We start from the raw sequence: 11,791 nt of genomic DNA on the forward strand, positions 1-11,791 counted from the left end.
TTTCCTTCTGGTTTATTTCACTAAGCATAATCCCTTCCAGGTCCATCCATGTTTCTGCAAATGGCATGAATTAACCTTATTTTTTTTTTAAGATTTATTTTTATTTATTTATGCACACAAGAACTGAAGTGTGGGCCAGAGGTAAAAGGGATGAGAGGATTCGCCAGAGACAGAGTGAGGAACAGAATAGGCTGATCTTCTGAAATATACTGCTGAGGGGAGCAGCTGGGCGCGACAGGAGAGGTCTGCTGTACCATGTGGGTTAACTCCCTGACTGGTGATCAAACTTAAGCCGCAGTGGCTGGTGATAGTTTGATAGTACTGACTTTAAACTGAGTTTACTTTTTTGATTGCTGAATAGTACTCCATTGTGTATATATGCCACATCTTGATCCTGTCATCTAATTTTGGGCATCTGGTTTGATTCCACATCTTCCCTGTTGTAAATAGTGCAGCAATAAAAATAAGGGTGCTGGTGTCCTTTTGAATTAATGTTTTTGTGTTCTTTGGATAAATACCGAGGAGTGGAATTGCTGGATTATATGAAACTCTGTTTTTAGCAGTTTGAGAAACCTCCACACAACTTTCCATAGTTATTGGACCAGTTTGCACTCCCACCAGCAGTATATAGGAGAGTTGCTTTTTCTCCACATCTTTGTCGACATTTGTTGTTGCCTGTTTTTTGAATATGTGCCATTCTTAACTGGTGTAAGGTGTTATCTCTCTATAGTTTTGATTTGCATTTCTCTGATTCTAAGGTATGTTTAACATTTTTTCATGTGCCTCTTTGGAAAAGTGTATTTTTAGCTCTTCTGCCCATTTTTTACTGGAATGTTTGTTTTTGTTGAGTCATTTGAACTCTTTGTAGATCTTTGTGATCAATCCTTTATCAGCTCTATGAAGTGCAAAAATTTTCTACCAATCAGTAGGATGTCTCGGTTTTGGTTAATGACCCTTTTGCTTTACAGAAGCTTTTGAGTTTCATGTAATTCCAGCTGTTTATCATTTCCTCTACTCTCTTTGCTTTGAGAGATGATCCTTTAAAGATGTTACTGAGAAGTGAGTTATATATTGTTTCACCTCTCTTCTCTATGTTCTCTTCTCTATGTTTTAGGTTTCAGGTGTTATGTTCACTTTATTCCATTTTTAGTTGATTTTTGTGACTGGTGTGAGGTAGTAATCTTGTTTCATTCTTTTGCATGTGGTGGTCCAGTTTTCCCAGCAGCATTTATTGAACAAGCGGTTCTTGTTCCACTGTATATTCTTTGCTCCTGTGTGTGGTTTTATTTCTAAGTTTTCTATTTGATTCTATTGGTTTATTCCATTTCTTTTTGTTTGTTCCATAAACATACAGTTTTAATTATTATGGCTTTGTTATAGTTTGAAGTCTGGTACTGTGATTCTTCCATTCCTCTATTCAGTCAGGAGCACTTTGGCTATTGAGGTTTTTTTTTATAGCTCCACATGAATTTTATCGATATTTGTTGTATTTTTTAAAGAATGTCATTGAGATTATTATCAGGATTGTATTGCAGCTGTAAATTGCCTTTCGTAGGGTGGCCATTTTAATAAGGTAAATTCTTCCAATCTATAAACTGGGATTATCTTTCCATTTCCCTGTGTCTTTCTCTATTTCTTTCAACATGTTTTATAATTTTTTTTGGTATATATTACTCATCTTTGTTATGTTTATTCACAGGTATTTGATGTTTCCTTTTTGTTAAAACTGGAAGTGAAGTGGTTTTCTTAATTACTTCCAGATTGATTGTGTATAGGAAATCAAATGATTTTTTTTTTTAAGATTTTATTTATTTTTGCATGGAAGAACTGGGGGGTAGGCCATTGGTGGGGGAGGTGAGAGAATTCACCATAGACATATGGGGGGGGCGCAGAACAGGTGATTCTACTGAAATATACTGCTGAGGGGAAGAGCAGGAGTGACAGAGAAGTCTGCTTCTCCATGTGTGTTAGCTCCCTGACTGAGATCATACTCAGGCCGTTGCCATGGTAGTGCTGCTACTTAATCCCTGAGCTACCAGGGAGCCTGGGAAATCTACTGAGTTTTGTGTGTTGATTTTGTATCCTGCTACTTTACTAAATTGGTCTATCACTGTAATTAATTTTTCAGTGGCATTTTATGGTTCCCTATGTATATTATTGTAATTGTCTGTAAATGATAGTTTAACATTTTTCCCTATTTCAATTCGTTATATGTCTTTCTCTTGTTTTATTGTTCTGGCTAGGACTTCCTAGTATTATATTCAAAAGCAGTGGTGGAGTATATGTGCTTGTCTTGTTCCTTATCTTAAAAGAAAGGCTTTTAGCTTTTTACCATTGAGAATAATATTGGCTGTGGGTTTGTCATATGTGGCTTTTACTATATTAAGGTATTCTCCTGATATCCAGAGAATTTCTAGAGCCTTCCTTATAAATGGATGGATGTTGAACTTTGTTGAATGCTTTCTCAGCATTTATTGATATTATCATATGGTTTTTATTTTTCTTTTTGTTGATTTGTTGAATTACATTAATTGATTTTAGGATGCTGAACTATCCTTGTACTCCTGGAATAAACCCCACTTGGTCATAGTGAATTATCTTCGTGATTCATTGTTGGATTCTGTTGGGTGGGATTTTATTGCATATTTTTACATCAGTGTTCATTAGGGAACTTCACCTGTAGTTTTCTTTGTGTTGTCTTTTATTTGGTTTTGGTATTAGTGTAATGTTGGCTTTGTAGAATATATTTGGTAGTATCCCTTCTTTCTCAATTTTTGGAAAGAATTTGTGTAGAATAGGCATCAGTTCATTCTGAACATTTGATAGAATTCACGTGTAAAGCCATCTGGTCTTAGGCTTTTCTTTTGGGGGAGGTCCCAGTCTGTGTTTATTTTTAATTGTTAAATCTGTTTCCTGGAGATTTTGTTTTTTCATCCAGTCTGCAACTCTGTCTTTTATTGATGAGTTTAGTCCATTTACATTGGGAGTATCAGTATTTGCCATTTTGTCTGTCTGTGATTCTTTTACTTATATTCTGTTCTTTGTTGGTTTTGGCTTTTGAGCTTCTTGTAATATGTTTTGGAGTAGGTATTTAACAGTAATGAATTCCTGGAGATTCTGTTTGGGAAGATTTTTATATTGCTTTCATAAGGAGAGCTTTGTGAGGTAAAGTATTCTTGGTTGGCATTTGTTGACTCAGTTTGTTCAGTGACAATCCATTCTCTTCTCGGCCATAGTGTTTCCTCAGAGAAGTCTGATGTCAGACTGATTGGTTTTCCTTTATAGGTTATCTGTTTCTTCTCCATCATCAGCTTCATTATTTTTTCCTTGTCTTTGACTCTTGGAAGCTTTATAATTAAGTGCCTTGTTTAGTTATCCTATTTGGCATATTGGTGTTCTAGCATACAGTTTCCTAATTTCATCTCCTTCTTCAGCTTGGGAAATTATTGTCAGTTATCTCCTTTAATAATTTCTTGGTTCCTTTGTCTTCTTACCTGGGATTTCTATGACTCTTGTTTTTCCTTTCCTCATGGTGTCAGATAGTTCTCAAAGTGTTTCTTCACTCTTTTTCCTTTGCACTTCTCTTTTCTTTTTGCTTCTTTTATTTCTGGATCTATGAGAGTACTGATTCATTCTTCCATTTCATCAGTGTTTTTGTTACTTTTCCCAGAGTTCTTTAGCTGTTGCATTAATGTTTTAATATCTTGTGTTTCCTTTCCTTCTGTTAGGTTATTGTTGTTGAGTTCTAGGGGTTGATTTTCTTTTGTGATGTGTCCAGACGGCTTACTTGGTTATTTGTATTTTTCCTTTTCCCTGTTGCTTGTTTTGAATGTGTTCTATGAGCTGGGCTACTGGGTCACTCGTACTGGTGGATATCTCTTTGGGGTGCTCCTACTGGGACATTGGGAACTGGTGGCCATATCAAGTCCATGCTGTTATGCGAGACTTCAAGGACAGTGATGCTGTGGAGGAGTTAATGGGGACTATCCCTGAAGATCACGGAGCATCTGTATGTTGATGGCCTCTTCCCCAACATGTGCATGTTAACCTCTTTTTTTGAGACCTCTTTCTGCCTTCATTCAGTTCCAGAAGCAGGGCATGGGTTCTCTAACCTCCAACAGCCTTGTAAGCAGGCTGGCACTTTCCTGGGACACACTGTTCACCTTGTTGGTAGAGCCCTGCCTTTGCCTTTACTTCGTTCTGAAAGGGGGGTGAGGAGTTACAGGTCTCAAATAGCTTTGCATTCAGACCTGTGGTTTCCTAGGACCAACTACTCATCTTTGCTTGCAGAGCCCTCCCTCTGCTTTTTTTTTTTCTGTGAGGTTATAATCATATAAAGTTTACTTTTTCTCTCCATCCTGTCTTAACTTAGTCTTTACTTACCTTGATGTTTTTGGATTACTTGTATATGCTTGTGAATGCATAACAAAACAATATAAAAATGTCCTGTTAATTCAGATGTTCAAAAAATATTTTGTATATATCAGGGCCTCCCCTTACATGCAAGGGGATAAATTGCAGCACTGTAAAGCTGTCTGCAACTACTGTAGATCCCCAGCCAGAGATGTAACCCACACGGCACTGCAGACCTCTTCTGTCTTGCTCGCTGCTTCCCTCAGCAATACATTACTCTAGATCTGCCTGTTCTGCTCCCCACTCTGTCTCTGGTGAATCCTCTCACTCCACCTCTGACCTATACCCCAGCTCTTATATACATAAATAAATCTTTGAAAAAAATATATTTAGTATATATCAGTAAAATTTTTAAACAGATTTATAATTTGGGCGTATTTATATGCAATTTACTTTGCTGAAATTCTAGTTAAATATATTTTGTTTTTTGTATCTGAAGGGTGCCATTCTCACCGGTCCTCCAGGCACTGGGAAAACACTGCTAGCTAAAGCAACAGCTGGAGAAGCCAATGTCCCCTTTATTACCGTTAGTGGATCAGAATTCTTGGAGATGTTTGTTGGTGTGGGTCCAGCTAGAGTAAGTCTTCTATTCTGTCCTGATAGTACCACTTTCCCCGAACCCTTATAAGAGCTTGGGTAAAGAGGACCTTGTTCCTAGGTTACATGTAGGTGAGTGAAACTTTGAGGGAGATCACTGTTTTTCATTCTGGGGTGATCACTGGGTGAACTTGGGTAAATAACTGCTTTTGCTGTATTTGATAGTGTGGCCATAATAGTTTGTTAATAACTCCCTGGGCATGAATTATTTTTTTTTTAGTAATTATTTTCTTATATCATGGATCATCTTTCTATAGGTATTGTTCCCCTTACGTGTCGTCTTCCCACCAATAATCCATCCTAATGCAACTCCCCCTCCTGCTCTGATCACTCCCACTCCTCCCTTGTAGCAATACATAAATCGATGGTCAGCCCATGGCCTTGTCTTTTTCCTGGAAACTTGGCCTAGTCCTGGGTGAGACCTGGGCTGGTGGACCACGATAGGCCAGACTGCTGTAATGCACAGGTGCAACTGTGAGGCAGAATTGTTCAGTAACAGCTTGTAGGGCCTGTATGTGGAGTGGCTCTTTGGACTCTGATTTTGGAGTATACTGTGGGGGTGGGGAGCGGACCCCACCTTTTGGCCTCTTCGATCAAATTGGTACAAAACATTGGTAATTCAGGCAACCCTCCTGCAGAACCCAGAGTAATTTGTTAAACTTTTAAACGAATTAGAAAGTTTATAGCTTTACCTGTTACCTTTTATAAGGGAAAACTATCTAGTGTTATTTTGTTGATGTTGAAAAGTAGCTATTAGTGCTTATTACATAAACGTTAATTTATGAGATTGTAGAAAAAAAATGTCCTTACCTTAAATCAGTTATCAACCAAGTTACTCAACATTTGCCACTTGTTTGCTACTTGCAACTCTTAAGATATATACCAACATTGTCTCCCTATGGCATGGAAACTATCATATTACTTATAGAATAGGTAATATTTGCTGTTAAGTGACTTTACTGTTTATATTTTACCCAGGTCCGAGATTTATTTGCCCTTGCTCGGAAGAATGCCCCCTGCATTCTTTTCATTGATGAAATAGATGCTGTGGGAAGGAAGAGAGGAAGAGGCAACTTTGGGGGCCAGAGTGAACAGGAGAATACCCTTAATCAATTACTTGTGGAAATGGATGGTGAATTCTCATGTCTTTTGTGTTTTAAACTAAACTTTCTAATTGTTTTACACGTCTAAAATGAGAATCCTCATACTGATATTTGGGGGGGGGGGGAGTATTGTTTAAAACAAGCATCCCTTTTAAAGGCTCTTTTTTATCAGAAGAATTATAGTCCCATTCTTAGAACTGTTCGTGATTCCTGGAGCATCAGGAAGACTCAGGAGCAATTAAGGGTGAATTTGGAAGATTCCAAATGTCCTTTTACTAAGAGAGTAGCTTTTTTTTTTTTTTTTTATTACAAAGGTTAGCTAGTATTTTAGGAAAGCCAGTTCTTCAGGTGACTTCCGTGCTGCTTGCTGTGAGGTAGGCGGATGTGACGTGCTCAGGAAAGCATTGTACATCTATCACCTATGTATGTACAATTCTGAGCTGGGTGTAGTGTCAAAACTAAAAGATAGAGCCCCCCTCTAGTCCCCACATATAGAGCTCAGAGCTCTTCTAGTACTAGGGTCCTGGGGATACAAGCTCTGGCCATGGCATTGATGGTTAACAATGTCCGATAAAACTGAGCAAAGTTAAGCCTGAAGTAGAGGTCAGAGATGAGGATGCCTGTTTTCAAACATGCTGTGATTTGTCCTGTAGTTCAGGGAGTTTAGAAACATTTGCAAGTTTGGTTTTATTGATCATATTTTTTAAAGATTTATTTGTTTATGCACACACAACTGGAGTACAGGCCAGAGGTGCAAGGGTAGTGAGTGGTTTCACCAGAGACAGAGTGGGGAGCAGAACAGGCAGCCTGATGATGTACACCACTGAGGGAAGCAGTGGGTAAAGAGGAGAAGTCTGCGCCATGTGGGTCACCTCCCTGGCCGGAGAACGAATCCATGCTGAAGTGGATGTGGCTAGCTTCATTGTGCTATGCTTTAACCTGTTGTGCCATCAGGGAGGGCCAGCCCTAGTTTTTCTGATTTTTACATCATTTTAAAAGTTGACAGTATAATCTAAATTTCTAGTTAGATAAATAAAAATGTATGGTATTTGTCTTTAGAAAATTGATTCTTAAAGCTTTAAGTCTTTATCCAGGTATGACTTGGTGATATTTTAGATTCAGTTCCAAACCACTATCATAAAGTGATTATCACAGTGAAGCAAGGTCAAATGAAATTTTTGGTTTATCAGTGCATACAAAAGTGTACATTTATTCTGTATTATAATTTGTTGAATGCAGTAGCATGTCTAAAGCACAGTTTCTGTACCTGAATTAAATGTGATATGGAGGTATGATGTGAACGTGTACAATGGGAAAATGGCACTGACAGAGTTGCTTCACATAGTTTGCCACAAAACATCAGTTTGTAAAAAACTCAATCTATAAAGCAAAGTAATTTAAAAAAGTATACTTGCATGTGAATATGATCACAAGAACAAGATAAATAGTAAGAAAATCATTTAGGTTTGTGACTTAAAAACACTAGATAATAAATTGAAAAAATATTTTACAGTAGCAATGCTCATACATTCATGACAGATACTCTTGCTTGCTGCCTCATGTCATTTAATAACATTTCACCTTTGTTACTGTCTTTTCAGGCTTTAACACAACAACAAATGTAGTCATCTTGGCAGGTACCAATCGCCCAGATATCCTAGATCCTGCACTGATGAGGCCAGGGCGCTTCGATAGGCAGATCTTTATTGGTGAGATGATTTTTATTGACTTCAGTCCAGTTCTCACTAGGAGAGATGTAATTGTTCATTGTCATTTTTTCTGCTTAAAAATTACTTCTTCAGGACCACCAGACATAAAAGGAAGAGCCTCTATTTTCAAAGTTCACCTCAGACCACTAAAACTGGATAGTGCCCTGGAAAAGGACAAGCTAGCAAGAAAACTTGCATCCTTAACACCCGGGTTTTCAGGTGAGTGGAATATAGTATACTTTCTTATGTCTTTGAATCAGTGACAGTTACTAGATACTAGCTTAGTTTGTTCCTTTTCACTTTGGGGCTTCTTAGTTATATATTTTTACCTTTTCTAAACACTCACAACTTTCCTGTTTCTAAAAACTTCATTAAAGGGGTTAAATATACTCTATGCTTGAAATAGTGATGAATAAAAATTGTAATTTTCTGGTTAACCAGAAAATACTTACCCCACCAGCACAGCAGAGGACACATGATTTGCTTTCCTTGCTCTCTAGTAGCTTATGACTTAATATCTGTAATTGCTTACTAGCAATTCAAGAATGTGTGCATTCAAAGGAGTATTTCAAATATAGACAAACACTGAGGAAATAGTGTGAGAAATTTCTCTGCTCAGCCTTATCTTGATGATACCCCAACTCTTCCCCTGCTGCTGTATTACTTTGTGACAGATTCCTTGACATTGTGTTATTTTCTCTATAAATGTTATAAAAATTACTCCTAAAATTTTTACTTTCTTTAAATCTAGCATTTATTTATTTTACTCTTTTGTGTAGAAGAACTGGGGTATAGGCCAGAAGTTTGGGCAAGGGAATGAACGGATTCACCAGAGAGAGATTGGTGAGCTGAACTGACAGATTTATTGAATGAAATGTTCTGCTAAGGGGAGCAACAGGAGAGAGCTTGGAAAGGTCTGCTACACCACATGTGGATTACCTTCCTGTCCATGAATCAAGCTCTGGCCTTAGTGGGGAAAATGCTGAGATTTAACCCCTAGGCCACCAGGGAGGCACTATTCCCTAAGTTTTTTTTTTTTGTTTGTTTGTTTTTAAGATTTATTTATTTATTCATACAGAACTGGGGTACAGGCCAGAGGATTCACCAGAGACAGAGCAGGGAGCAGAACAGGCAGATCAACGAAGTATACTGCTGAGGGGAGCAGCAGGCGGGTCAGGAGAGGTTACCATATGGATCACCTCCGGGGCGGGTGGGGATTGAACTCATGCTGAAGTGGTTTTAGCTTCTAAGTGCTGTGCTTTAACCCACTTTATCACTAGGGAGGGCCTATTCCTAAATATTTTAAAATATTTATTTTTAAAATATCTATTAAATTAAGCAACTCTATTCAGATAAAATTAAGGTACTACTACAAAAGTTGTATAATTGTTACTGTAATTTTAAAACATTTTTATCATTCTGAAAGAATCTACTACCAACCATTCCCTTCACTTTTAACACTAGGTAACCTATAATTTACTTTTCTGTCTCTGTAGAGTTGCCTATTCTGGACATTTTATATAAATGGAAAAATAAAACTTGTGGCCTTTTCTGACATGCTTAACTGAATGAACTGGGTTACTTTAATGCTTATGCTTTTCATTTCAGCATACCATTTAATGCCCATGTAAGTCCCTTTCCCAATAAATGATGAAACTAATTTAATAGATATTTTAAAATACTGTCTTGTTTTCTATTATATGAAACATATTGTTTATAAAGGGAAGTAGTAACCTATAATTGCAAACTACTAATATTTGTATATCAGTTCTAACAATTGTTCCAGGTTAGAATAGCTTAGGGTTAACTTGAACCAAACTGAATTATATTTACATAAAACTCTTATCAGATCTGCTGAAATTGGTCACTGTAATGGGTGACTAATGAGTTTGGTGGGTAAATTGTGTTCAATTTGCAGGAGCTGATGTTGCTAATGTCTGTAATGAAGCTGCTTTGATTGCTGCAAGACACCTTTCAGATTCTATAAATCAAAAACACTTTGAACAAGCAATTGAACGAGTCATTGGTGGTAAGGCAACTGAATTTAACTCAAATTAAAAGGTGGGCAAAATGAATATAAGGCTAGGGATTTTCTGTTCTGGCAAGACGTCAAAATAAAGAACGGTTTGTCTGCCTGGAGCTAGGGCATCCTTGTCTACTTGGGCACTGTCCTCTTTTTTTTCTGTGTACATGCCAGTGAGTAGATATAAGTCTATAATGTTGAGCTTAAGGGCTTTTTATTTTTTTAATTAATTAATTTTTTTTATGAATTAAACTTTTTTTCTTACATCACTATAGTTCCCATAGTTTTCCCACCACTTGTGAGCCATCACCATATTCCCTTGTGTTCATCTCTCCTGTTTTGCCCCTCCTCCTTTGCTGCATGCTTCAGTTCTTCAGCTAGCTGCTTGTTTTGACTTTTCTTTACTCTTTGTTTGGCTTCTCTATATTCCACACATATGTGAGACCATCTGCTATTTATCTTTTTCCTTCTGAATAATTTTAGGTAGCATAATCTTAAGGGCTTTTTAGAGGTTATAGTGGTCAGTATTGAAGTAATGTGGGCTTTTTCTTAAGTGATATTTTGAAAGATGAATTTGTCTTTGAAAAGAAGGCAGGCTACAGGAGGCAAGATTCTTATAGTCATTAACATGTATGAGATAAAAGATGTTAGGTAGTCTCAACGGCAGTAGGCAATGAAAAGACAACTTTACAGGTGACAGGAAGAAGGCAATGCTCCAAGAGAAATGCCTGCTTCTGAGACAAGCAGGACACACAGCACAATGGTGCCTACCATTACATGTTGCCAAAGTGTTACATTCAAGTGGCAGAGGAGAGAAAAATAAGCCAGCAAAATCACAGCGCCAGTGTCACAGGCTGAAAGATTCCTTTAGTGAATGAGACAAAGAAGCGGTGCCATTAAAAAAGACCTTGGGCATTGGGGGAAGATGGGCTAAGACATGCTTATAAAGGTGATGTCAGCAGCAGCCCCAAATAATGTGAGTACATTAAGGAGAATGGTGGTTGAATTTTGACAACCAGATTGATTTCCTAGTAACTTGACAATGGCAGTTTCAGTTGGTTGGAGAGTACCAAGTTATATTCATGGAGAGTTCAGTGAAGATCTAGAGCTAGTATAGCGAAGTGTTTGAACCCCAGGGTTAGGTTCAATAAGCAACTAAATATTGAATGAATTAATTGGCCAGTGCTCCAAAAATATATTATGAAAAGATAAAATCAAAGGTGATAGAATTGTGGATGGAATTAAAGAAATTTACTGTAGAGACAGGTGAAAACTGCTTATTTGTGGTGCCATTTTAATCAAAAGGAATCTCAGTGCTTCATAGAAAAGTGTGTAAAGAAGAACAGGCTGGCAAGGAGAATAGGGCCTCTTCCCTGAGGTTATGGGTACTTGCCTGTTTATTGTAAAGTAGTCACAAACAATTTTTCTGTACTAGAATAGCATCATGAGAAAACAAAAATTTCTTTGAATTTTAGGGTTCTTTTCGGGCAACCAAGAGCTACTTATCTATGGAAAAACACGGCTTGTTAACTCAGCTCTGTAACCCACCTTTTTAATACTGGTACATATTTGTCTTGGATTATATCTTTTTTGTTTTTTCATTTATTTTTTTTTCTAGTTTTCCAAACTCCTTAATATATTATTAGTTGAGAAAGTCTCTCAAATGGGTTACCTTGAACACAGCAAAACTACTGTTACCATGGTATGACTTTGTTGTACAGACTATGTACAGTTATTTTCTACAGTACAAAGGTACAAACAACCCACACAGGATTTCTTTTCTAGTCTAATCCCTGCTGCTTTGGCTTGCTCTTGGAACCCCTTGAGCTTTTTGGTTAATGTGGAAGGTGCTGCAGTCCCCCGTTTCTGTTTTGTTACAAGAAACAGCGAGTATGATGTGGGATTTTGTGTCAGGGGGCTGTGCCTGTCTTAGGTTGTGGACTTAC

General features: G+C 37.5%; 1 protein-coding gene across 1 annotated transcript in view; it reads left to right on the forward strand.

The window, feature by feature from the left end:
- AFG3L2 (AFG3-like AAA ATPase 2) overlaps positions 1-11,791 on the forward strand; it is a 50,527-nt gene that overhangs the window by 17,253 nt on the left and 21,483 nt on the right. Inside the window, exons 10-14 of the mRNA XM_004683970.2 lie at positions 4,853-4,990; positions 5,989-6,142; positions 7,715-7,822; positions 7,916-8,041; positions 9,741-9,851. Coding sequence (XP_004684027.2) covers positions 4,853-4,990; positions 5,989-6,142; positions 7,715-7,822; positions 7,916-8,041; positions 9,741-9,851 — 637 coding nt within the window. The remainder of the gene's footprint in view (positions 1-4,852; positions 4,991-5,988; positions 6,143-7,714; positions 7,823-7,915; positions 8,042-9,740; positions 9,852-11,791) is intronic.

Source organism: Condylura cristata, unplaced genomic scaffold (genome assembly GCF_000260355.1).
Source record: "Condylura cristata isolate star-nosed mole 26May11 unplaced genomic scaffold, ConCri1.0 scaffold00016, whole genome shotgun sequence".
Classification (NCBI taxonomy): Eukaryota; Metazoa; Chordata; class Mammalia; order Eulipotyphla; family Talpidae; genus Condylura; species Condylura cristata.